We start from the raw sequence: 26,670 nt of genomic DNA on the forward strand, positions 1-26,670 counted from the left end.
TCAGGTTTTGGCAAGTGTAGTGTATTTATTTGGACTGCAGCTGAAAAGTGGCACTTGAGGAAACTTGGTGAAAGAAAGAGACAGATGAAGTGCAGAAAGTACTGGGGCCTCTGGTGACTATCACATCTGAAACTTTAACTTCCCTCTGCTGTTTTCAGCATGCATTTAATTCCTTCTTGTAGTTAAACCTGTTTATAATTCCATACATGTAATTCCACATTTGAACATCAGCCATGGCTGTTGAGAGGATGAAGCCTGGGATTATTTCTCAGGTCCCTTGGAGAAGGCAGGATTTCCTGTAAACATGTCACCTTTGGGCTATGATCAGGCACTGCCAGAGTTGCTGACCTTTCCTGTGAACGTGAATGAGGACAGATTTGGGCTGTGACAGTGCCAGTCGCAGTGTAGGGAGTTGATGTGGCAGTGCTGCAGATGAGCACCCTGCACCTCTTTTCCCCAACAAGGGACATAGCCCTGGGGTCTGTTGGGACAGCAGAATAGCAGGAACTGGCCCAGGACATAATCCGGTTCAGGTTCCAGCAGCAAAGGCAAAAGCTAGGCAAGATGGCAATGGGAGCTGTGACACAGCATCTGTTGCACACTCCTTTCTGCATTCTCTTGCTCTATACCAAATCCAGAAGAGGCACATTTGTGGCTGTTTGTATTGGTTGATACAGAGCACAATTTCCCTCCACTTTGTGATGAGTGAAGATTGGACAGCAGCAGATGATTGTGGACACAGTCCTTGATCAGACCATCTCTGTCACCCTTTGGATAATCCGGTAGTAATCCCAAAGCATTTGAGGGTCACACATATTGTTCCTGGCTTTGACAAGCTCAACTGCAAGCAGTGTGGATTGTATCTGTAGCAAGTTCCTACTAAAAAGGTTGTCATCTCGCTGTTGAGAAATGAGTCTGTCCTTTGGGTAAGCTCTGGTAGCAGGCACTGACCAAAGGAGCAGCCCTGGGGTGTTCCCCCAGGACTGGCAGGAGAGCCTTGGTGTGCATGCACTGCTCTGGGGTGATGCAGGGTGAGGGGGCAATGCTGATGGATCTTGGCAGGGAGGGCACTCATCCCTCCATATGGCCTGGGCTCAGCCCTGCAGTCAGCTGAGTCTGGCCTGTTTCCTCTGAGATCTGGAGTAAGGGAGTGGCATGTGAAACATCTGGGATTTCAGTTGGTCACTTGAGAGAGTGTGTGCTAATTCAGAGGCAGTGTGGCTGTGGCAGATGTCGGGACTGAGCAGCACTGCCAGTCAGGGTGCAAGACAGAGCAGGTGATGCAGCTGATAGAGTAACCCCTCATGTTCCCTCACAGACTTGTCCCAGCAGGACCCAGAGCAGTGGTCACATCTGCACTTTGGTGCTGGTCCTTGGTATCTTGGAGTCCAGCCTCATTATTCAATGGATTTCTTTGTGGTCAGGACTCTGTTGGAATATCTGCAGTAGTGCAATGCCATGACTTCAGCAATATATCTCTCTTTGTTCCTCCTACTTTCAAAAAAAGGATTGGACATGATTGTCCTGCCTTGTTCTTGACTCCCTCATTCAGTATCTTCTGTTGGGAGTGGAGCTGCTCATTCTTCCCCTAAATTATTCCCTGGGGGATGCTATTGATAATGCAGTTTTGACAGTGATCAAGAGAGGCTTATCAAAACCACATCTTAAGGATAATATAGAAAGGAGTCCCTTTTGGGTAACTATGCCCTTGGTGTCTGTCCAAGCTGTGATCAGAGCAGAGCTTTTAAAGACTTGAGCACAAGGAGTTGTTCTCGCATTGGCAGTTGCCCCCATTCCTTTGATTAAATGCCTTTTGTTCTTACTCCATCTTGTGTAACTGAAGTGTCTGCAATGTGCCAGCTTTTGAAGAGCTGAGTAGTGTTTCCCTGCATGACAGGAGGGTTATAGTGCCTGGATAAAGCAGAGGGGTTCCCAGCTTTGCCACAGAAATGCCTCCAGACACCTAAGGGACAACTTCATCTCTCTGGTGTTCTTAGAAAACAGTCTGTACTGCCATGCAGCAGGAAAAGGCTCAGCTAAATCTGCTTTTCCTATTGTCTGTCTAGCAACTGTCTTTTCTAGTAATGCACAAGTTTGCATGAAAACATTATCTCTTCTTCCTTAAGAATTCATCATTTGTGCCTCTGCTTATTCCCCACATGAAGTCATAATCCTCTATTTATGCTATCACAATGGGTTGCTGTGGAAATCATTACTAATATTAATAACCCAAAGAAGATGACTTCAGGTAGGGAATTAGCAGAAAGTGCAGATGAATGCTGACTTTTTTGTAATATGGGAACAAAGAAAGTTTAGTGAAATACAAAGAAGTGTTGGGAACTTTCCCCTTTAAGCTAAACATTAAAAAATGAGACTTTGGTTCTCTCAGCCTTGTAGACAGTAAAATTAATCAATTTATAATCAATCAATACATGAATCAACTTATAAAATTCTATGTACTTTCCCTTATCTCCTTCGGATTCTTCATTACTTTATTAATTAGGGTTACCTACCATCTCAGAGGATGTAGGTCTTCACTGAGTGCCAGATGACCTCCTACCTTAAAAAGTCAACTCGTTGTCTTTTACTTTGAATTAATTTTAGATGATGTAATAGCCACTGCACTTATCTGAGTGTTAGTGCTGTTCAGTTTGCATATGTGCAGAAGTATCTTTGGAATATAAAGACTCAAAAGTATATATTTATATACTAGAGATTATTTATGAATCAGTTTTGTTTGTTTGTTGGTTTTTAAAGGGTGACAAAGTGTCCCTTTCAGTACATGTTTTTCCTCACCAGTAAGGCACAGGAGCTGGGCCAGAGGCTGACTGAGGAGATGTCACGCGCTGTGCGTAAATGGGGACTCATGTTTCTGTTCTTTGCTTCTTTTTTTTCCCTTTGACCATTCTCTCCCTGGGTTCCTGTTCCAAACGACAGGATGTTCGTGCTCTTGCCTTCTCCACTGAGAACAACAGCCCACGTAATCCGCTTCCTTTGCTCCTTGTCAGGCCGTGGTTTCCCTTTGCATGGTCCTTGGCAGAGCTGGCAGGCAGGGGACAGTGTGGCCATGAGGGATGGTGGCTCAGGGGGACACAGCAGTGCAGGTGTGCACGCCAATGACGCTCGGTGCCCATCGCATCTGTGGTGATGCAAAAGGTGTCCTGTGCCAGGAAAAGCCGAGGAGCAGGGTGGGAGAGGCTGCTTGTAAGAACTCTTCCTTCTGGAAAACATGACTGGGAGGGTGCAGCAGGGAGGCAAAGCCCAAAGCCCAGCTGCTGGGACCGTGGGTGTTGGGCGGAAATGAAAGCAGCACTCTGGCCGTGGATGGACTGAGAAATCTGGCGTGCTGACCATGGCACTGCTGGCTTCACAGAGATCCTCATGTGGTTTGTGTCTGTAGGTCTGGGCTGTCCTGTCCTGGATCCCTATCAGACTTCTCAGTGCCTGACAAGGAGGCTTAGATCATTCTCCTTTGATTTATGCTGCTCACAGTGGCTGTGATGGCCCCTTCTTACTGAGTCTACTACGCTGTTGTCTCTTCTGCCTGTATGCATGTCAGGGGAGACACTCCTGATAGATCTTGACATTCCAGCAAGGTTGCTGGCTTTTCCAGCTCTGCTCTTCTGTCCCTTCTGGCCAGCCTAGCCAAGGGTTTCATGGTCACTGCTTTGTTTAAGGAAACTCTGAGAAGCTGCTGAGTCCTGTACGAGGCACCCGGCATTGTGGCACAGCTCATCAGCTCCACTCTGTCCTGCACTTTCTTGTGCTGAACCCAAAGGCTGCTGCTTTCTCTCTCCATGCCAGTTGTTTCTCTAAATATGAAAAAATGAGGAAGAAACTCAAAGCACAGTCAGGGCAATAAATCAGTGAATGAATTTTGGTTTCAGTGTAAAGTGATGTGCAGCTGGTATCATTCTGTATGACAGCTGATGAGTTGAGGTCCTGGAAACCATGCACCAAATCTTGGTCACCTCCACTCCCTATGTTGGGATGCAAAAGTGGGTACCTCTCACCTGAGACTGGAGACACCCTCCCATGCAGCACTAAAAAAGAAGCTCTTCTGGGTGTTGTGAGAATTTTTAAAAAGCAGATTTGGCAATCAGCAGTATTTTCCATTTGCAAGCACTAATTTACCTTTCTCAGCTGTCCCTCCAGATGGCAGTGGACTGGTCAGGTGCCTGTCCTCGTCTTTTGCCTTTGCTGCATGATGACATAGCCTGACACTGTTCCCAGACAAGTGAGAAAAGAAACATGTTGACCTTCCAAACTCCCATCCAGCCTATTGCTGTTATTCTTCTCAGCAGTTTTAGTTGCCCTGCACCATAAAAATACTTCATTTTTGTCATTGTAGGTGAAACCTTGACATAGTGTAATCTTTTCTCACACCTTTCATTCTCTTGGATCCCAGGCCAAAAGTTGTTTAAGCATCAGTGTCAAATGGGCTGAAGTTTAATGTGCTTGGAAAGAAAGAAAAGAGGTGGGATGCAAGAATTATCTTAAATAGTTTGACATGACTAGTTTTCTTTTAAGAATACTTTGACTTGAAGGATTTAAGAAAAGATAGCTGAAAGCTGGTGAGGGAATGATCCCATGGGTGCAGCTCCATTTGGGCTTAGGTTTGATTTTTCTTTTAAGTGTTGGCAGTCAGGAAAACAGTGGCTTATCAATACAAACATCAAACCCTGGAAATCTGGGCTTCTCTGTCAGCATCACACAGGCAATTTAAGTGTGGTGCTCAATGCCCTGTTAGCAAGAGGAACATTCAGTGTGTGTTTGGTTCTGCTTGTGGGGAGTTGGGGATAAAAATGTGCATTGCAGGTGGGTTTGGTCGCTCTCTGTCCTGCAGCAATCTGGATGTGAGTAGGTCCCAGAGTGAGCAGGAAGCAGGGCTCAGACTGGGGCCTTCCTCATGGAGGGGGGAACATTTGTAGTTAGGCTTGGCCTCTTTTAAAAGTGCATGCAGTCACCTTAGTTCTGTCAGAGATAATGGACCCGAAACACATACACTTTTTCCTTCATGTTTAATGCTGCTTCATAGTTAGTATTATTTAGCTTATCCATTACCTCAGTTGTCTGAGGACACACTGTAAAAAAACTATAGAGAGGCATTTTAGGCTATGTGGATGACTTCAACATAAGGAAAGCATGACTAAGGGCTGAGAGAATGTGCAGTGAAAATTACCCTCTTTAGGCTGAGGAAAATTCCCAGAAAAACGAGGCACGCGGGAAATGCCTGGCTCTTAACACAGCTGGTTGTACAACGTTTGTGCACAGAGAGCCAGCCCTCTGTATATAAATACATCATATTTTGGGATGTATCTGATAGAAAATACAATCAAAGGACCTTGCTTTTATCTCCTGTTCTCTGCCCTGGAGTCAATCTGGCCAGGCACATGTACTTAATGACTTCACATAATAGAAATACAGAAAACCACATGGGTCTGCAAAGTGCCCTGATTGTGTCGTGTTGGTGCATTTCTGCTGCATCCACAGCCTCCCTGTGGGGCAGGTTTGGGGTGTTATTGCCTGGGCACTCTCTCAAGTAAGTGGTTTTTGAAGCTTTACTGCAACAGTCAGGCATAGTTATAACAGCGATGAAAGCTTGCAAATATTATTTCCTTTTTATCTTAAGAGCTGAGGAAGAGAGTAATCTTGTGTTGTCAAACCTCCAGTTAGTAATAAAAGCTTTCTTGTGGTGGTGTTCCAGCTAGCTGAGATCCCAGTCCCACTATCACAGCTGTGTCCTCAAACTCCTGTGCTACTTTGCCTCACTTTCTCACTCAGGCTTTCTGATTTGTTTCTGAACTGATTCCACCACCGTTTGTGTGCTTTTTAATACTGAAAACAGTCCTTTTAATGTGCCCTTGGCATCATCTCCCAGGGTCCCAAAGCTGATCCTTGAGGCACAGGGGCCCTGCCACTTGTCCTTTATCTGCTTGCTGGTGTATTTCCCACTTCAGCATTTTGCAGAAGCAAATGAATGGGAGACTTGTCTTTACCCTTCTGCTTAAGAATTCTTTCATCATTTCATATGGAAACATTTCACAGAGATTCACAATGTATTTCTGATGTTCCTACAAAAACCTACAATATCAAAATTCTGTTTTCAACAAGGAGTGGAGAGAGAACATCTGCTTGTGAGCTTAGTGAAATCCAGACATAGTGGCTTTTCTTCTACTGATACATGTATTTTAGTGCAGATTGAATGAATGTTTCCTTAGTCAAGACTTAAAAACATTGTATAGGAAGGAAAAGGGAAGCTGCAGATGGAGGCTCTGGTTTCCAGGTAGAAGAGCCACACTAGGTGCAGGACATCTGCAACATCAAGGAAACAGAATAAAACTCATCCTGGCAACATAACAGAAACAAAATTATAAAAAAGAAAATCAACTGTGCTAAGCATACGAAAATACAAAATTACATCTGGTGAAGTAAAGGTGCAAGGATTTTTGCCCAGAGAAACACATTAACCTTTTAAGGAGGTAGATGTGTCCTTGGGAACTTGGGAAAGTTTCATAACATGAGAGGGAACAAGAAATGACAATCTGATAACACTTCCTCAAGAATGCATGGCATTCTTTGTTGAGAGTTTCATGTTCTCCACGGGATGTGGATGACTCAGGCTAGAACATGAAAAATGTGGACCTATAAAGGAATTACTTACCATAGGTGTGGGCAAGCATGAGCTCTTTGTTACTTCCCAGTATGCTGTGTAGACCCTGTTCTGAATCAGCTACATTTCCTTGGCAGTATTTCTTTAATGAATGAGAAGTAGTACAGATGAATGACCTTAGAAGCAACTTAATGGCAAACTTAACTGTGCCTAAAATTGAAGTCTGCTTTCTGCTGTGTGATATAAATCTCTGGGTTCTCCCTGAGAAGGGAATTTAGTTGAAAAATGCTGTTAACAAAAGACCAGGTTTTTCTAAAGATACTGTTAATGTGAATATTTTAAGCTGAAAAAAAAGCTTTTTCTTTCTGTTTGCATCTTTGCACACAGGTGGGCTGGAGGAGAAATGGAAACACTTGTAGTTTGCTTAGGCTTTCAGTAGGACCAAAGTTTTGGACTTTGAGTCTTGTTCAGTTCTGTGTTATTCTTGGTCTCTGTGAGCCTGAAGCTGATGTAAAGCTGGAATGCTACAACTGGGAATCAGGCATCTTGTCTTCAGGCTTTTCCCATCCTTACTAAAATGGATCTGCTCCAAAACATGGGATTGCATGCTTGTCGTGTCCTGAGAGTCTCTGTCTCTGAAATTCCAGCCAGCCAGGGTCTACATTTGTGTATTTATACCCAAGCCTCTGCAGGCCAGCAGCTCTCCTGTGCAAGGCAGGCATTGTGCTGTCCCCCTGGGAACGAGGATTAGCACAGACGTGCCTGCTCACCCCCCAGCACAGGTGCTTAGTGAAAGAGAAACTGCCTGCAAGGCAGAACAGAGGTCCTTGAAAGGAATTAAGATTGGGCTGATATCCAAGATGGGAACCATTCCTGTCCTGTTTGGTTTAATTCATACTCATTACATAAATACTGAACAATGGTTGCTTTTTTTTAATAGGTGCTGAGCACCTGGAGTCTCAATCAGTGTCAGGAGCAGTTTTGCATACTCAGTGTGCAATCCTCGAGGAAAAGACCCCACAGAGGATGCTTACCAAGTGCCCTGCTTAATCCTGCTGCTTGCAGGAACCATTGCACAAAGTTTTTCTACGGCTCTTTTCAGTTAGGTTTAGTAGATTCTTCCATAAAGGCAGAGATGAAAGGAAATATCTGTACTTGCTGCATAGCAAAATGGCCCTTGACTGCCCTGGCAATCACAATTAGCTATTTCTGTTCTCCCATTACTCTGGGGTTGCTTGATTTGATGTAAACAGCTGCCCTTTGTCTCCTGGCAGACCATGCAGCAGATGAGCGACCACCGCTACGACAAGCTGACAGTGCCTGACGACGCGGCAGCGAACTGCATCTACCTGAACGTGCCCAGCAAGGGCCACGTGCTGCTGCACCGCGCCCCCGAGGAGTTCCCGGACAGCGCCAAGGTGAGCGCTGCCAGCCGGGCCCGGCAGCTCCCTGCTGCAGGGACGGGGGGTCTGAGTGCCACAGCCAGAGGGCCACGTGTGCCACCCTGATTTTTAAAGATTTTCTAGGCCTTCTGGTGTTTACATTCTTGTAGCAAACTTTCTCACACGCTTTCTGGAAATAACTTATTGTTTTGCGTTCTTTTATGGAGGAGGAGAAGTTTGATGGACTGTTGGTTTGTGCAGTGTCATTGGAGAGGTGGCACTTTCACCCTCCAATCCACTGTCACTTTTGGAAAATTATAAATGTTGGAGTCAGAAAATAAACTTCCCTTTTCTTCACCTTGAGAGCAGCAGTGTGTGCTCCTGTATTGTTTTGTGTCCTGTAGCGACACACGTTCACCATGGATGTTCCTGCTGATTAAGTGTTGGGATGGCTTGGCACCTGCTGGCAAATCCATGTTCTGTAAATACTTAGAGAAAGGGAAAAACAGAGCTGTAAATGTAATGATTTTTCCCTTACATTTTTTTTTTCCTGAACAGGTATTTGAAAAGCTGAAGGACCACATGCTGATCCCAATAGCTGCCACAGAACTGGCCAAAGTAGATGGGTCACTCACCTGTTGCTCTGTGCTTATTAACAAAGCTTCAGAATGATGAGTTTACAGAGTCCCTCCCTTGTAACTGGCAATAATGTTACACACAAGGTAGACGAATCTGTATCCACACTTTTATTGTTTTTATTGACAATCTACTGTACCACTGTGCTACTAACCCTTGTTTACAGATTTTTTGCATTGTGATTTTTATTATGTCCTTGCAGATGGTATTTAAGGTGGATGTAGGGTTTGTGGGGAGCACATAACTCTGAAGTAAGTTAGTCCCATGGGCTAGCAGAAGGCAATTATAATGGCTAACCCTTAGCTTTAGTGATTTAACATATCTGTGTGAAAATTTCATGAAACCTGGCTAATTCTCAATATTTCAAGCACCTCTATTGTCTTTACACTGTTCTCTTCTGTCTTCTTTTCTCTTGCTTCCTTGCTCTACATGTGTTTTTCCTTCCTCAGTCTCCTACTTTCAGTGGTGCAAAGTATTAGGGGGACTGAAGAAAACTCAGTGGGCTCATGAACCTTGTGTGGTAGGGAAGCTTAGCTGGGACACTGGGCAGGGGATTGTGCTCACTGTCCTGGCCACATCACAGTGCTGCTGCTGCCGCTGGGCAGAGTTGTGGCTGGAATCCATTTCAGACACCAGGGACCAGCTTTGGAAAAGCTTCCTCTGATGGGAGCATCCAAGGGCAATGCCTGCCTGGGAAACCTGAATGACAGGAGAGTAGTGCAGCCACACAAGTTGTCTCCTGCAATTCAGGTTCCAGTTTCCTGATAAGACCATGACTATCAATGTGGTGAGAATGGAAGAGGAGTTTTTTTAAACGGCCAGATCCTAGGAAGCCTCTGGACCACAAAAATTAAATGCAGAGATGCAAAAGAAATCTAAAGTATGGGGGAGTCAAATCTCTTTGTTTACATCTTAAAATTTGTTTCTCCTTTCTGTTTTCTCTTCATTTGGAGGCCACTTACTAGCAAAATTCAAAAGAAAAGGGTGATAGAAGGAGTTGAAGGACAGCTATTCCTGGATTATGCCCATGAATAAGGGAAACTATTTTTTCCTGGAAGATTGTAATTTTTTCTTTATCTGCCCTTGGGACAGGTTTCCTTGGAACAATAACATCTTATATTTTTTTTAGTGGCATGAATATTCACAGTGGTATTCAGTTAAGACAAATATAATTTTTGTAGCAAATTCCTCAACATGTTTACCCACTGAGTCATGGCTTTTTTTTTTTTTTTTTTTTTTTTGCCACTGCAAAGTGAAGCACACACCATTGTATTACATGCTTCTTATTAAATCATTTGTAAACTAAGGATGGGAGCAATTCCCAAACAGAGGCAGCAGTGGGAACTCTCCAGAGACTGACAAATAGTCTGAACATGTTATCAGCTTCCTAGACATCTCCACCTTTCCTGAACCACTTGTGGTGTGTTGCTGAGGTACAGTAGGAAGTGAGTGAGGGGGCTTGGGCAATGTGGTCTGCAGGAAAGCAAACAGAATTAACCAGATGCCCACTGGGATACCCTTTGGAAACCTGTTTTGTGCAGTCATAAGGGAGGAAACACAAGTCCTCATACTTGTAGGTTCTCTCTGGCATATCTCACACTGCATCTCAGTGGTAATGAGATGAAAACCTCCTGGCAGCTGCCAGAGTACACCTGATGCTTCGTGGGTGCTCTGTTTGCTGTGATGACACAAGAGAAGAGAGCAGTGATGAGTGAATATAGTGTATGTGTAAAGAACATGGCCCTAAGGAAGTTCTTCAGGCTGCCAAACAGCAAGTGGGGGGGTTTTCCTATTTATGGCTCTCCTGTCCCAAAGGGTGTTCCTAATGTTCCCTCTTTGTCTGTTCCATTCCCATGCACCATCATTTAAACCTGAGCCAGGTGATCAGGCTCTCAGGATGTAAATGTTGCAGTGGGGAATCTTTTTCTGCCTTCCCTTGGTGCTTTTTAAATATTTGATAAAGTATCACACATTTCAAAATAACCTGACATTAGACAGAGATTTTGTGCCAAAAAGTGGCCCTGCAGTATTGAGCTGTGAGCTCCTAAAGGCAAGCTGTGCTCTGTTAAAAACCTGTGCAGCTGTGGGAGCTGTCAAAGCTGAAACAGCCCCCCCATCCTGACTTGTCCATTTGTCCCTGGCCCCCATCCATGTCCTTCAGTCCCTCTTCCCTCCTCTTGCTAGGGAGCCAGAGCATCCAGCTACACTGGGAGAGTTAGGCTGTAGGATTTCTATTTTATTTATTGTGAAATATTTCTATAGTGTTGGTTTTGGTTTTTTCTTCCTCCACCCTCTCTCACCTCTCACCTGTCTCCTTCCTCAGACTCCCATTTCTAGTTTGCTCATCAAGGCATGATGAGCACTTTTCTCGTTTAATCCCAAGTGATTTTACCTTCTTGCCTCAGTTCTTACTTGAGTCTTTTTCTTCACTTCTTCTTCACTGTTCACTCCACAGTATCCCAAGCCATGATGGACTATCCTAAACTCAGTCCCTCCTTGAGTAGGTGCCAGGAGAGAGGAAAAACTGAGGGGTCTGCTTTGGGTCTGAGCAACTTCTTTTGAGCTGGAGGGATGACAGTCAGCAGGAGCTGTAGATTCAGAGGGTAAGAAGGGTGACTCCTCTTTTTAATATTTCTCCAGAAAAAAAGAACCATTTCTGGTGACAGCGCTGTCACCCTGTGTCCTTGAAAGCCAAAGAATGTGTGACAATGAATTCCTCTGATTCCCTAGGGGAGGGAGAGGAGGAGTTGGGATTTCAGAGCTGAGAAACAGCTGTATAGACAGAGATTGGTTTTTCACCTTTTGCCATTTAGATTACTTTGGCTTCAGGGCTGCATTTTGGTATACAGAAAGCAAGGGAGCAGCTGAGGGATCTGAATTCCTTTAGTTGTTGTATTCAAACTGTCTAACTTCAGGCACAAAATTGAGGTGCTCTAAAACCACACCTGCTTTCTCTCTCTTGGCCTCAGTAGGAATCACAGCCTCTTAACATAGATGCTCTAAATTACATCTTAGTCTGATGCCAAAAGTTACCTAAGCTGGTTAGGGGGATCACCCTCACCTCACAGCTTCTCCTGTTAATCTTTATTCTGGCATTAGAAAAAAAAAATATTATGAACACTTCAGTTTATGTATTTGCAGTATGGTACTAAGAACTAAAATCATGCCAAATGCTTCTTGTTCTTGCTGTTTGCTGTTTATTTTTCTGTTGCCCAAACAAAGAATTCAGTTGTGAGGACATTTCTGCAGTGACACATGTGCATCTAATGCATTTCCAGTACATTTTGTCACCAGAACATTTCTCAGATGCCTGATGTAAATCATCATCCTTGATTAATATAAATAATAAGATAAAATCCCAAACCAAAAAAGGAGCTGAGACACTGAACACTGATAGCTGCCCACATAAAACTCTTTGATAACAACTGTCAGGCTGTATGACAGAGCAGACCCGTACTGAAGTTCTTGTGGTAACAGCTCAGCAATGGGGCTTGAATTACTCATCAAAGGATTTTTCCTTTCAGCAATCAGTTTAGCTCAGTTGAAATGAAAGAGCCAGAATGTGCATTATAGGTATTTCATGGATGTTATCTTTGCTGAGAGTTTAGGGAGATCTGTGATATGTGGGTTTCTTTCTTCTACAGAATGTGAATACAGTGTCTCTCTCTGTAATGAAAATGTGAATGCATACTGTACCTTATGAGATAAACTTGAATTCTTCCATTTATGTATTCTTGTGTTTACCATGCTAATATTCAGTTTTAAATAGATGCCACTGTGTGAAGATATGCTCTGATTTTTTTTTGTGATTTCCATGTGATAGGAATAGAGCTCATAGGCACCACTATGTCCAGTTTTGGAAACAAAAAGCCAGTATACAGAATGCTGTTTGTTCACAGCAAATTGGAAAATATGGGGAAAAAAAGCTTTTGATTTTGTTCAGCTTCATATATGTTTTATCAATGAAGTCAGAGCCAAATTAATAGAAAACATCAACATCCACATGGAACCATTTGAGGAAGATAATTTACTATTTAAGATTGTCTATTTTTGCTTTTATCAATAAAGAAGCTGAAAAGATAAGCCTGCCTAAACAATGGTGATTGTTAAGTGATTGTGAACAAAGTATCAGTGGACCTCATGTATTTCAGAGAAGTTTTAACTGGACTGTGATGTAAATTGTATGGAGTTGTATGTGAATCGTGTTAGTCACTGTTTTACTTTGTATTGTTCTGCAGTGCACAAATGTGACTACTGAGCACAGAAGCATTACATTCATTAAACTTAATCTTGTTGCAGTATATAATTCCCCACTTTTTGTGCCAAAAACATCAGTACATTCCATAATCAGTTCTAATAGAGGTTTGCACTTTGATTTAATTTTTTTTGTGATTCTTGCAGTTTCAATACTATATATCTCCATCATGAAGGAATAAAGTGTCAGTTGTACCCTACCCTGTGTAGTTCATGCTTCTTCTTTTGGAACTGAAAGTTTATGTATTTAATTTGATAGTGTTTCATGCAGTCTTTTTATTTCCAAGCTTATTTCATACCTAGAAGTAAAGCCAATTATAGACATTAGCACTAAAACCCTTAATTCTGTTAGAGGAAATCTTGACTCTTTAAAAACAAATTACTCTTAAATGTAGAGTCTACAATTATAATGTGTGGAGAGGAGATACAGCCTGTGAGTGGTCATGGTTAATTTTATTGCTGTCCAAGGTAACAAAACAGATGTTAGCATAGTACAGTATGATTGTCTGCAGTGCCTGCATTTACTGTAACTTACAAAAGGTGAAACTACAAAGGTTTAGTGGCATTGCATTATGGTTAAATTACTCACAGAGCTCTTGTGTCTTTTCTCCCCCACAATCTCAGGAGCGGCGATTGCACTGCAGGCATTGCTTTGAGGTAGCCTGGCAGAGAACTGCATGTGTTATATCTAAATACTCCCCGTGGTGGGCCGCAGGCTGCTCCTGGGGCTGCAATGCCAGCAGGGTACAAAGCCGGGATCCGGAGCAGGGTGACCCTGCAGTGACTCTGGGCTCTGTGTGTGCAAGGGCTCGTGGGCCATCACTGCCATCTCCTGGCAGCCCGGGAATCGCTGGTTCAAGGCCTCAGTGTTGTTCTCCCAGCTTTTTAAGAAAACCAAGATAATTTAACAGAGTAGGAATTCCTTAATAAACTGTAGCAAAATAATTACATTACTTTCAAACTGTATTTTGCTAGTATAATAGGACTTTAAATAAACCATCATCTATTATTCTCCTTGCCAGAGAAGTAGGGACAAAGGATCTTAAACACAGCCTTCATACTGATTTTACAACATTGGTTAAAAGTATGATTTTTAACTAATGTGTTTAAATCAGTGCTGTGTCTAATGTGAATACATTTAGTGTGATGCAATTAGTATTTTAAACTACTTCATTTACATGTCTACAGAAGAGAGTTGGTACCAATTTACCTGAATTTGTTTCTTAATGGCAATGATTAGATGAATTTTGTGCAAAGAGAAGCCTTCCTGCTGCCTGCACCATTAAAGCCTGGTAGGGTGTTTTGGCATTAAGTCAGCTAAAATATATTCTGCTCTTGTATTTGCTAACCACATGCTCTCTTCCTGACTGCTGAAGTGAAATCATTCCAGTTTGTCTCCTACACGGCTCAGGAATCAGCAGCCTAACCCTCCAGACATCACATGGCTTTGAACTGCACCTCTTGCTGAGCAAGGTTATTAACAAATACTCGAAATCCAGAATGCATGAGAGATATTTTTATCAGCAGTGTTGTATGGAGCCAGCAAAGTCCACAATATAACTCACCTTGAAGAGGAAGAGCTGAAAGGCATGTGATATAATAAACAGGGGTGGGAGTCAGGGGCTGGGAACACGCCTGGCTCTGTTTCAGAAGTGCCACAATCAGTTCTCTTGGAAGCATCAGAGAAGCTGAAAGCTTTCTATGTATTTTGGGTGCATAGCACAGATTGGGGAGGATCAATGTAGGCACTTGAACTTGGGAAAAAATGGTCAGCCCTGCATCTCTGAGCAGGAAAATGGGAGATGAATAGGTTACTTTGCAGAGATACACAGCTTTGAGAAATTCAAATGCACTACAGAAAGGCTTCTTGGGCTGGGAAGACCAGGAGGCCATGGGCTGTGAGCAGGTGTGCCCCCAGGTGAGCAGCAGCCAGGGCTGTGAGGGGAGGGTGAGCCTGAGGCCAGAGGGGCCCTCACAGCACTGGCGGGGAGTGGAGCTGGCGGGCAGAGTTTGAGGATTGGCCCTGATTGGAACATCCAGCTCTGCAGAGATCAGCCCTCTCCGCAGGAGCCTAGTCCTTTATTTTTCACGTGTTCTGGGCAGGATCTTCGTGTTTATTTTAAAGCTGGGACTGCTGGCACTGTAAAACAGATACTGTCATAATTAATAATTAGTATTTCAAGTACTATTGCATTAACAAAGCATGTCAGTCAAAGACTTTGCAAATATGTAAAACTACCATAAAACTGGCAGGTTTTCCCTACTGACAGCAAACCTCAGTGTTGATCGCTTCTACTTATGTTCATGTTTATCTGCTGAAAGGACAATTTTAGGAGTGCATAAACAGCCCGAGTTCCACCCGTGCCAGCTGCCAGAGCCCCGATTGCCGCAGTTCAGCGCTCCCTTTCCCTGAGGAGGCGGCGCCGTGTCCCGGCGGGGCCGCGGCTCCCTCTGCTGCTGCCTTGGAGCACGACCCCGTGCACGGAGGGGCTTTGGAACACCGAAACCGGCGGGCACCGCCAGCCGCTATCATTCGTGCCAGCACCCGCACGCGCCGCGGGCCCGGCACCGCTCCGCACGCTCCAGCCGCGTTAGCGGAGGGGCTGCCACAGGTCCCGGGAGGCCCGGCGGGGTCAGGGGCGGCTGCGGCTCCGGCCCCAGCCCCAGTCCCGGCCGCGCAGCCCCCGCGCCCAGCGAGCCGTGCCCGCCCTCAGGCACCGGCACGGCCCCGCGCACGCGCCACTGGGCGGGGCCGGGGCGGAGCGCGGCTCCTCAGCGCTCATTGGCCGGGCGGGGCCGGGCTGGGGCGGGGCCGCGGCCTGTACCGGCTGGGGGCGGGGCGGAGCGCCGGCTCTGAGCGCCGATTGGCGGATGCGGGCGGGGGCGGGGCCCGGGCGGAAGCACCGCCCCGCGCGGGTTTCCCCAGCGGCGCCGCCGAGGGTTCCGCCATGGAGGGCCCGGGGTCGTGGTCGAGCTCGGGCGGTGCGGGGCGGCCGCTGACGGAGGACGAGATGGCGGAGGTGAAGAAGGATGTAAGTGGCGGGCGGGCCCGGGGCTGGGCGCACGGCCCGGGCGCGGAGCGGCGAGCGGGGCCCGGGCGGGGGAGCGGAAGCGCTGTGGGAGCGGGCGGGGGACGCGGCGCGGGGGCGGCGGGAGGCACCGGCCCGGCCCGTGGCGCGTCCGGGAAGGCGGCGGCGAATCTCGAGCGCGGCTCTGCCCCCCGGAGCCAGGCTGATCGTGACCCGCGTACCCCGGGCCGTGCCCGGCCGTGCTGTGTCCGCTGCCGCCCGCTCGCCCTGCCGGTGCCGCGCTGCGGGCTCGGGCTGCGGGGCTCGGGCCGCCCGGTGCCTGCGCCGGAGGTAGCAAACGGGGGGAGTAACGTGGAACCCAAAGCTTGGCTGAAAGTGCGTGTGCTGTCCTGGTGCCTGTAAAACTCTTAGTTAGAAAGCGTCGATTTCTACGTTATGTATACTTAGGGAATTTTTATTGAGGCTTGTTGTTCTTTATTTTCTTGAGTTTTCCCCTATACTTATTCATTGATGTCTGGAATCTGATGGAAGACTTCATCCTGATTCGTTCTGGATTAATTTATCTCAACCTGAGACTGGGAAGCAATGTACTAACCAACCTCAAAAAGTGATTGCTCAATTAAAAAAAAAAAAAAGTAAAATCGCTGTTTGTCACTTATTTATTGCCTATCCATGGTTCTGTTTGTAATTTACAATCTCTTATGTTTGCTTCATTGGGATTTTTTAATACTCTTTTAAAGTACAGTGAATACTGCTTGTAGTTTGGTTTTTTGTTTCTTTCTAGTTTTATGCTTAAGTGATTTCCTTTGAATGCTTTGTCATAGTTATGTGAGACATGTTTTCAAGCCAGTACTCGTTTCCACAGGGTAATACTGCAATAGGTGGCATTGGGTAGTTTCACCAAAAAAGGATAAAAGCCACTTGAGTCAGACACTGTAGGTGTAACACGGCAGGTGTGTTAGTGGGGGTCTGTGACTGAACCCAGGGCTGCAGCTCACAGAAATGCATGACTGTCACTTCAGCCCTTAACCTTACAGGTCCTGCCACAGTACTTGGAGGGGAAAGGATGGAAATCTTAGGTAGAAACAAATAACATTTTATCATCAAAATGCAGTCCCATAAATCTGACTTTAGAGCTTCTGCAGTCACATTTTAAATGTTGTGGCTTCATGACAGACTCTCAGAGCTCTCTCAGAGCTGTTCAGGTAACACCGATGGGATCTCTCAAGCCAGGGTGCTGTGTCAGCATTAGCACTGTGTGTGACAGGGGACAGCACACCTCAGGAAGCTGCAGCTGGCAAGGACATCTTGGTCTGGGCAAGCTTGTCTTGAGGAGGAGTTATAAAGTTTGGAGTCTTGCAGTTAAGAGCTGAGAAGGGTAAGGGTGAGCCATATAAAATCACTCATACAATGGAATAGGGTTACAAAAGACACAAAGCAGCCACTAATGTTGAGAGTACATACATTTATGGATGAAAGTGCATGTGTTTTGGATGTCAGTAATTTGTTGAACCTGTCAATAGTATAAATAAATAGGCTTAAATTTTGTAAATAAATATGTTTATTTACAAACATTTTGAACTGTGAGTACATTCATGCTGCTGCTTTGAGACCACTTTTGCTCAATGCACAGAAAACATCAGTAACTGCAGTATTTTGGAGTTGTGTCTCAATGTGGCAATCAGATGATCAGTGAAAATGGGTGTATTTGTAGACAAAGTGAGTAGGTGCTGTTTGCTGTAATTTCATTTTTACTTGACTGTTTTGAAATGTGCTAACCTCAGACCTTATGTAATCACATTTTCTATAAGTTGTCACTGTATTTCTTAACAAGCATTGGAGCTCCTGAGTTCAGTCCAAGAGTTAATGAAAGTGATAATTAGGGAACAGTTCTTAAAAAAACTTTTTACACTGAGAAAAATCTCAACTAAGTAACACAGCAGCAACCTTAAAAAATCTCTTGCTAACCTGCATCAAAATCATATAGGTTCCAACTACAGGCTTCTAAATGATTTGAAATGTTGGTTCATAGCAGTTTGTTTTGCTTTTCAGGCTTTGGAAAGGATGCGTCCTTACCTGTGTGATAAGATCATAGCTGAGAGACACTTTGATTACCTGCGCTCCAAGAAAATACTCACCAGGGAGGACACAGAGGAAATTTCTGCTCGATCTTCCAGTAGGAAAAAAGCTGGGAAGTTGTTGGACTACTTAGCAGAAAATCCAAAGGGACTAGATACTCTGATTGAATCTATCAGACGAGAAAGAACACAGAACTTCCTGTTACAAAAGATAACTGATGTAGTGCTGAAAGTCAAAAATGAAAAGCTTGAAGCTCTTAAAGGTAACACATTTTTAATAATGTTGTGTAAGACATAGGTTTTATTTGGAGGGTCTGCAAAATTAAAATCCAAAACTAAAATCTTCCTCTGGTATTTGGAACAACATGTTTGGAAATATTACCAGTTTGTGTTTAAGATCCTAGTGCATGTACCCTGGCTTTATCTGAAACATCCACCATAATAACAAGTAGCAAAAAAATCCCCTATTGTATTGTTATGATGGATGAATCTGTCTCCACATTTCAGTTTTGCTTTTCAAAAATGGGTGGTTATGTTCCATCTTGCATTTCTCTTCAAGGTGTTTGCTGCAGGGGCAGGATGCTCTGGTTTAGTTAAACTGTGTCTCAGCAGATGTGCAAGCAAATGCAGCTTGAGGGGAGTTCCCCTGTATGCCTTCACTGCCACAGCTTTAAGGAGACACTGTAAATACATGTGTGTGTTTTTCCATACAGGCTTAGAGGTTTTGTTGACACCCAAACCTTGGAGTGACTGTGTGCGCTCATAGTTTAGGGCAGAGAAAGAAAGTATAGGCTTTCTACACCAAAAGTGTTACTTCCCCTTCCACACCCATCAAAAGGCAAATAAAGAAGGAAGAAGTATGGTCTAACCACAGAGATGAAGGGCCTGAGGTTTGCTCTGGCTTCAGGTAAAATAGCCTTAAATGCTGTCCATGTTGGAGCAGAACCAGCAGGTGAAGCTCTTAAAAGTTTGAAGAACACAGTGAGAAAAATCTAAAAAAAGTTGGGCCAAAGGGCTAAAGTGACTTTCTAAAATGAACTTTTAAGTTACAATGCATTTTTGTCAAGCACTATCTGGTACTGAGTACAGAGAAACCATTCATATCAGCCTAGATAACCTGCATGTTTGTTTTCTAATTTGTCAGGAATTCTGGATGTCAGAGGCGAGATGAAGGGTTAATCTGTTGAAAATATGGATAGTTGATTTTTGACAGTCTTACTGATATTAAATCACAGCACAGTTTAAGATGTCCTCATACTGTAATTAAATCCACTATCTGTTTTTTTTTGTCTTAGGTTTAAGCTGCAGCACCTGTATGACCTCACTGTATGGAGGAACAAATAATCTTTCTAGATCATTTTCTGATGAATCAAATTTCCTGGATAAAACAAAAGACAAAGAATCTACCCAGATACATCACCCAGAAGAAGATTATAGCACCGCCGCATTTGTGTCTGCCGTGTCTCTTCATTCAATGAATTTGCCAATTGCAGAGATGGGAAGTTCACAGTGCAGTGTTTTCTCAGCCACCCTCCCGGGGCCTGGGGACCCTGGTGCACCCCCGCTGCCCCCAGAGCTGCAGGCAGAGCAGCAGGAGCCATGCACCAGCTCAAGTGACAATTGCTTTTTGCCTTTAAGGTCACGTTCTGTTCAGCCACAGTGAACGCAGAGACTTTCCTCTGTTCCTCTGAATGGTACTGAAACTTTGTGGGATGGCTCATAAAGGCTAAAAAATGTTTTCAAACTGTTAGGAAAATTGGAGGAAATAATCTATGCAATTTCTGTTTTAATTTTGTAATTGTGTGATGCTGGTGCTGCTTGACTTTTTTGTTTTGTTTTTAGGGAGCTTTGTACAAAATACTGTGGTGTTACAGCAACAAATGTTTGTTTTTTAAACCAATGTGTATAAGATTTCACATTTAGTGTATGAGATTTCATACCAGCAGATACTTTAGCTGGAATTACAGAACAAATGGGTTTTTTCTTTCTGCAGAAACTAACAAATCAACTTTTCTTAATGTTTCTAGGAAAGATGGTTAGGAAAAGTCCTGAATATGGAAAAAAATCTGAACTAAAAACTTAAGCTTACTTACCAAAAAGCTTAAACTCATTTACCAAGTTAAATGTTTCTCACTAGGATAAATTCTGCTCTCCATGTATATGTGTGCTGCTCCACTTGCAAAAATCCTCACAAATCTGGCCAAATCATGCTTATTAGCAAGGAGTTTCTTCCTTGTGTGAGCTTTGTCCTACTGGTACATCAAGAGGCATCAGTATCACAAATACACTTCTGCAGCCCTCAGCCTATTCTTCTTGTGTATTAGTTAAAGATTCCAGATTTGAGATGCACTTTAAATATAATTTCTCTTTAGTACTGGAAAAGGAATGTAAACTGCTCTACTGGCATTGTGAGGGCTGTAAGAACACATTACTGTAGGATGCTATTAAGGAGCAAAGCTTGTATGCTTTGTCCCACTAGGGAAGTGGAGGAGAAGCTGTGTGACACAAAAGTATCTGTACCTGAAGGACTCTTGGAAATGTGGCACTTCAAATACCTCCTCTTCAAAGCAGACAGACAGGTTTACATTTCAAATTGTTTAGAGTCAAATGCATTCTTTTTCAACATGGGAAGGTTCTCATTTCTTGCCACCATGTCACACACTGTATTCCTCTCATACTGGAATTGTAGCCTACCTTTTGTGCACGTGCCTACAATAATTTCAAAATGACCTGGTGGATTCTTAATTTGACACGTTAAGTTCTGCAGTACCACACTTTAAAGGGATGGGATGTTTTCAGTATATCAAAGGGTAGATTTGTATTGAAGGTCCTCAGTTATTTTGGCTCTCATAGTGTGTACAGCCATGGAATGCAATGGCAGTGCACACCAGGGCAATATTACTAAACTGTTCTCCTTGTGTGGAGACAAGCCACCTGCAGGACCTCGTGATAGTCTCTATAAATTGTTCTTCACAATTATTCTGTTTTGAAAGCAGATTAAAATAAAATGCAATGTTCAACTACCCTCCATCCCGAGTGTATGAACATCTTACACGTGAGAAAGATGTGTTTATAAAAATCCTTGTTTTTCTTGTCTACATCTACAATCATATAGTGTCCAGGCAGTGAAAATGCTTTTCAGTGGAACTGCTTAGATGGGATGGCACTCTGGAAATTAAGTTCCTAAATATGAAAGCCAAACTTTTTCTTTAACAAGAAATTAAGGATAAGGGTGAACTCCCTCTCCCATTAACTTGAATTGTAGTTGCCTGTACTTGGGATGTCTAGAAAGTGATTTGTCTAAATGTAACCACTTAAAGAGCTCTGCTTAGGCTTGAGTCCCTTCCTGGGTTCTTGTAAAGAGAAGAGAGTGAGCAGGGTTGGCTTTCACAGAGAAAATGCACCAGCTCAGGTGGAGGCTGCCTTGCTGCTCCCCATCCTGCCCCGTGCAGTGTGCAGGGACCACTCCCAGTGGAGCCTGCAAACCTGAGACCTTGAGTGAATGTATTGTCTTTCCAAATGTCTATAATGTGCCTTTTTAAAACATATTTTTATCACAACTTTTGGAATAAATTCTTTTGTACAATTGCCTGTTTTGCTGTCTGCCTCTCTCATTTTAAAGATGTACAGGTTGCAAGAGCAATTCATGCCATTACCTTGATGTGTGGTTTTGGTTTTGTGTGTGCGGGAGGCTTTTGTTCTTGTCTTTTTAGAGAAGTCTGGTGGAAAGAGTGACTTGATGTGAAATGCCTGTGCTGTGCACTCAAGAGCAGTCTGTAAGGGAAACATGCATGTGAAATGAGCAGCTCTGCTGCTTAAGTAGTTTCTGCAGTTCATGACTGCTATTACTAACCTGATTCTTGCTTTTTTTCAAATGACTCTATTGCTCAACTTCCTACGGATGTGAGAAGAGTTGCTTCCAACCACGCATACCGATTTCATTCTTAAATTAAGTTTTTTATTAATAGCAGAGGAGAAACAAAAACTTTGAGTGTTGAGAAGCATGACTTGAAAAAGGATTTGCAAATGCTGCAGGCACTGTGGTGTCTCACTTCAGCAACTGTTTTCATTGTACTTTGTGTATAGGGCTTACTTCAAAGTAATGACATGGTATTGATTATGAGAGATCAGCTGGATATGGTTTAGCATCTTTACAGTAAAGGAAGTGATCATAGTATAACCAAAACCCCTTCCTCAGATCTTATCCTGCTTCTGGGAGTAGAAGTAATCTGAACGTAGAATCATAAAATATGCTGAGTTGGAAGGGACTCATGAAGATCCCGGAGTCCAATTCCCAGCCCTGCACAGGACATCCCCAAGGGTGAGTGGCACCCTGTGCCTGAGAGTGTTGTCCAAGCCCTTTCTGAGCTCCGTCAGGCTGTGCTGTGACCGCTGCCCTGGGGAGCCTGTCCCAAACACGCTCTGGGTGAAAAAGCTTTTCTGATAGCCCCCCTGAACCTGCCCTGCCCTCCATCCCCTTAGAGCAGCACCAGTGTTTTAGCTGATGCAGTAATGTGTGCATGAGTCAGTCACAAGGGAGGTCTAGTACAAACTTGGTCCAACAATTTTGAAAAATCTCTTTTGGTAAAGATACCTCCTGGAGCTGTGCTGATCAGCGCTGTGCCTGCCCTGGGTTAGCCGGTGGTCGGACATTAAGGAAAACGTGTTTTCCCTCCGCTTAGCCTGCAGGTGTGGAAAGGGAGAAATGAAGGTTGGCTCGGTTTCGTGTCACATTTTCGCTCTCTGGTCACTGGAAGGGAAGCCCCCGGTACGGCGGAGCCCTCAGGCCCCGTTTCCCGCTCCGCTCCGCCGGCCCGGCGCAGCCCCGGGCCGGGCTCTGGCAGCCGCGGGCCGGAACCCTCGGCGCGGGCGCGGTTTCCGCGGGCGGTGCGAGGCGCGGCCCCGCCATGGCGGCGGAGGGGGAGGACCCGCTGGGCTATTTCGCGGCCTACGGCAGCTCCAGCTCCGACTCGGAGCCCGAAGAGCCGCAGCCCGACGAGCGCCCGGCGGGAGCCGCCGCGGCCTCGGGGGGTACCCCGGGGCGGCCGCGGCTGCCGCCGCCCGACGAGCTCTTCCGTCGCGTGTCGCAGCCGCCCGCCTTCCTCTACAACCCGCTCAACAAGGAGATCGACTGGGAGAGCCGCGTGCTGCGGGCGCCCGAGGAGGTGCGGGGGGCGCGGGGTGAACTCAGGCGGCGCCGGGGCCGCCACGGGCCCCCGGGGCCGCCGTGACGGGCGCTCTGCTCTCTCCCGCAGCCCCCCAGGGAGTTCAAGGTGTGGAGGAGCAACGCCGTGCCCCCGCCGGAGACCTACAGCCCGCCCGAGAAGCCGCCGCCGCCGGCCCCCACCCTCGACATGGCCATCAAGTGGTCCAACATCTACGAGGACAATGGCGACGACGCGCCCCGCCAGGCCGGCAAAGCCAAGTTCCTGCCGGACGAGGAGCAGGAGCCCCTGGAGTCGGGTGAGCCCCGGCTGAGGCGGCTGTGCCTCACACGGAGGGAGGCTCGGGCGCTGCCGGAGCCCGGCCGGGCGGGCGGGAGGCTGCCCCGGGTCCCGAGGGAGCTCTGCCGGCCTCTCCTGCTCCAGCGCTGCCCACGGCAGAGCCTGGCCGCAGGGCTGGGGCACTGCAGGGCCGGTGCTTTGGCTTTGCTGGATCCAACACAGACCCTCGAGCAGCCCCTCTGCTCCTCTCCCCCTCTGTCAGTAGCAGGGAAGCATTAGAGTCTGTGGCGCTGTAGTTCTGTGAAACCAACAGGTTCACTCATGGTGCTGCTAAAGCAGAAGGTGGTGTAAAAGCTTCAGGTGCTTTACGCTAAGGTGTTGGCCTTAGTTGTAGATGTAGGTCAGATTATTTCTATAACGTTTGCAAAACTTGGGGTCCAAAAGAGGAATCAAATAGAACGTCCGTGGGACAGATTACTGAAGAAAATATTTACTATCCTGTTCACTTTCTGTGATGGTAAAAGCTGTAATGGTAGTTTAGGTAGTAAAGAAATGTTTGATAGGTGGGTGGATTTTTTTGTTTTTAATTGCTGGAGAAAGAGAATAGCAATAACCAAGAGAACAGAACCAGAAGAAGAAATTCTGACCTTTCAGAACACAATGCTTTAATTCATTGGTAAAGTTGTGAACAAAGCTTTTCCAAAAGAAGGATTTTTTTGCTGTCTTGCCTGTTCTTTGGTTCTGCATGTTCTTTCCCAGTAGCAGTTTTTATGTTTTTCTCCGTGTGTTCTATGTTTTCCCTGTCCATGCATTTCTCTTAGTCAGCCTTCATCCAAAGGAAGAAGGTAAAATGTTAATTGATTTTGACATTATGTCCTGCTTCAAAAATGTAATTTTCTAGCTTTTTCTGTTAGCTAGTCAAATAATAATTTTTTTTAGAACAGGTACTGTACAGTATCATAAAGCCTCTTTTCAGTTACCTGCAGTGGTTTGTGGCAGTGGTAAGAAGTAACCATTCCTGTTCTGCCCACATATTGTGTGCATTCAAAAAATGAGGATGTTGTCAGTTAATGCTACAGTGTCTTTTTTCCAGCCGTCTCAGATGTGGTTAAGTCAGTTATTCTAAGACAGGGTGGTGTTTAAGACAAAAAACTGGCTTTGCTGATCTTGATTAACTCTTTCTTTTATTTAAAGATGGTGAAAAAGACGAGGAACCAGCTTCTGCTAAGAAACGTAAAGTAGAGTCTGGAGAACAGGCAAAGAAGAAGAAGAAGAAGGTATAAGCAGGATTTGTTTTGGATTTAGACATAATGAGAATTTCAAGGAACTTGGATTCCTCTGCTGAGATGGGAAACAAATACGTGTTTACTGCATTTCTCTCTCGGGTAGGGAATTTTATTTCTGTAGTGTGCTTGCCTTTTGGAAAGCACAAAATTAAATGGACAGTGTTGTGGTAGAACTTGTTTACTGAACAAAATTTAAACCTGTTTATTTGAAACAAGGATTTAGATGAAAGATTCATTGCCATGGATACTTGTGCTTATGCAGGTTACAGGGCTTCACAGTATTTTGTTTATCAAGAAACCTGGTAACGTGCGTTCTTCTGGACTGACTTTTCCATTGTGTCAAAACCTTTTATAAAGGAGTATATACTAAAGATTTTTTAGGTACTGGTCCGTGATATGTTCACATAATGTTGTTTTTAAATATATGTATAGACTGCAAATAGTCACTGGAATAAAACTACATTTGAAAACATCTGTGGTATAAATATTGCATTGCATGCTTGGTGAATAGGAGCAATGAATTGTGTATTATATGCCATTCACTGATATGTGACTCAACAGATTCCTCAGGGCTTTTTTGTTCAAATAAATACACAACTACAAATTGAAAAAAAAATGGACCTAAAACTGAATTTAATATTTTATAGTTATTTTAATGTTATGGTATGTTCATCAGTGAAACATGAGACTAACTGATGGAGGGAGAATTGAAGCATGTAATGTGTTCTTCCTGAAACAAAAAATAGAATCAAGATATTTATGTGGACAAAAATTATGACAAAGCTGTGATAGAGTCTTTGCTGCCAAATTGTATTTATTTCAGTACAAACAGTTGGTATTCTTCTCAAAGTGCTAGCCAGGCATTTGTGGTATGCTGCTGAATGGGGTTTTGGGTCTGTATATGACAAAGTACCAGTGGGTACCAGCTTGCACTGGATTGGAGAAAAGGTTGCTGTATATTTTCAGATAAAGATTCTGTGCCTTAGAAAATCTGCAGTGAGATTAGTGCCTGCTAATAGAGATTAATGTAATTAAATTGTTAATGTAAAAATTTTTGTTTTCTATTTTTCTTCTGTCTTGGACTAGCTTTACTTTAGCAGAGCAGATTCTGTATACATATGTGCTAATATGATGTTAATATTTTTAAGTGATTTTAAGAGATTTTTTTTTACCTCAATATATAGAAATTGTGGTGTATTAATTTTCAGTGAATATATGAAGATGTTAAGAAGTTATGAGTTATGCAATTCTAGCTTGGCAGTGTGATAATGCTTTCTCTGGATCCTTGTCTACCTGCAGACTGCATCTGCTCCTTGCCACTTTCACAGGCTGTGGGGCCAAATCTGTGATATTTGACACAGATGAGGGCTCCACCTTTCCTATTGCAACCCAGACACCAGCCACTGTCCTAGCAAGCTGCAGGGTGAGGGATACTGTCATGGCAAAGCTTGTGGAGTGCCAGCTCTCTGTAGCGTTTCTCAAAGTACTCCAGCTGCATTTTTGGGTTTTACAGTAGTTGTGTTTGCTAGTGCAGTGCTCCTTGAAGAGTGTTACAGCTGAAGGTTAATGTCACCAGCTCTGGAGATAGGATGCATTCCCATGACTGCTGTGACCAAGGAGGCTTTTGTCCATTTATTTTTTGTTATTCCACAGGGCAGCTCAGGAAGTTATCCTGCCAATTGCTCCTGTTGTTTTCAGACCATGTGATATATGTAGTATCCAGTTTTCTTGAAGATAACACCATCTGATACTCACTTTCCAAGGAGAAAACCAGCCTGTCTAGCTTGGGAGAAGAACAATTAATTGTATTTTTTGCAGGTTGAGGGAATCTTCATGATAAGCAGAGACCATGGCAGCTTCCCTGTTCAGGAGAAATGGCACAAAAACTCTTTGCCTTTTTCTGAAGTAAGACATCTGAAACAAGGTTGTGAGAGCCTGTGTGAAGCTG

The 26,670-nt window shown here is 44.5% G+C and overlaps 3 protein-coding genes across 4 annotated transcripts in view; all 3 read left to right on the top strand.

Annotated features, from left to right (window-relative positions):
* DDAH1 (dimethylarginine dimethylaminohydrolase 1) overlaps positions 1-13,085 on the top strand; it is a 92,834-nt gene extending 79,749 nt beyond the window's left edge. For both annotated transcript variants that reach the window (XM_063165774.1, XM_063165773.1), the window contains exons 5-6: positions 7,888-8,031; positions 8,554-13,085. In XM_063165774.1, coding sequence (XP_063021844.1) covers positions 7,888-8,031; positions 8,554-8,667 — 258 coding nt within the window. In that variant the 3' untranslated portion in view covers positions 8,668-13,085. The remainder of the gene's footprint in view (positions 1-7,887; positions 8,032-8,553) is intronic.
* A 2,739-nt stretch (positions 13,086-15,824) lies between these two features.
* On the top strand, positions 15,825-20,741 carry BCL10 (BCL10 immune signaling adaptor). The gene is made up of 3 exons (XM_063165775.1): positions 15,825-15,917; positions 17,967-18,255; positions 19,288-20,741. The coding sequence occupies exons 1-3, from the start codon at positions 15,834-15,836 to the stop codon at positions 19,653-19,655; spliced, it is 741 nt and encodes a 246-aa protein (XP_063021845.1). The 5' UTR covers positions 15,825-15,833; the 3' UTR covers positions 19,656-20,741.
* Positions 20,742-22,899: 2,158 nt separating this feature from the next.
* On the top strand, positions 22,900-25,773 carry C11H1orf52 (chromosome 11 C1orf52 homolog). Its single transcript, XM_063165777.1, has 3 exons — positions 22,900-23,157; positions 23,248-23,455; positions 24,631-25,773. The coding sequence occupies exons 1-3, from the start codon at positions 22,900-22,902 to the stop codon at positions 24,717-24,719; spliced, it is 555 nt and encodes a 184-aa protein (XP_063021847.1). The 3' UTR covers positions 24,720-25,773.
* Positions 25,774-26,670: the final 897 nt, after the last annotated feature.

The sequence above is a fragment of the Melospiza melodia genome, chromosome 11, assembly GCF_035770615.1.
Source record: "Melospiza melodia melodia isolate bMelMel2 chromosome 11, bMelMel2.pri, whole genome shotgun sequence".
NCBI classification, from domain to species: domain Eukaryota; kingdom Metazoa; phylum Chordata; class Aves; order Passeriformes; family Passerellidae; genus Melospiza; species Melospiza melodia.

Coding starts and splice junctions, on each gene's coding strand:
- C11H1orf52 (XM_063165777.1), top strand. CDS start 22,900: ATGGCGGCGGAGGGGGAGGACCCGCTGGGCTATTTCGCGGCCTACGGC. Junction 23,158..23,247: donor TGCTGCGGGCGCCCGAGGAG/GTGCGGGGGGCG, acceptor TCTCTCCCGCAG/CCCCCCAGGGAGTTCAAGGT. Junction 23,456..24,630: donor GCAGGAGCCCCTGGAGTCGG/GTGAGCCCCGGC, acceptor TTTTATTTAAAG/ATGGTGAAAAAGACGAGGAA.
- BCL10 (XM_063165775.1), top strand. CDS start 15,834: ATGGAGGGCCCGGGGTCGTGGTCGAGCTCGGGCGGTGCGGGGCGGCCG. Junction 15,918..17,966: donor TGGCGGAGGTGAAGAAGGAT/GTAAGTGGCGGG, acceptor TTTGCTTTTCAG/GCTTTGGAAAGGATGCGTCC. Junction 18,256..19,287: donor AAAGCTTGAAGCTCTTAAAG/GTAACACATTTT, acceptor TTTTTGTCTTAG/GTTTAAGCTGCAGCACCTGT.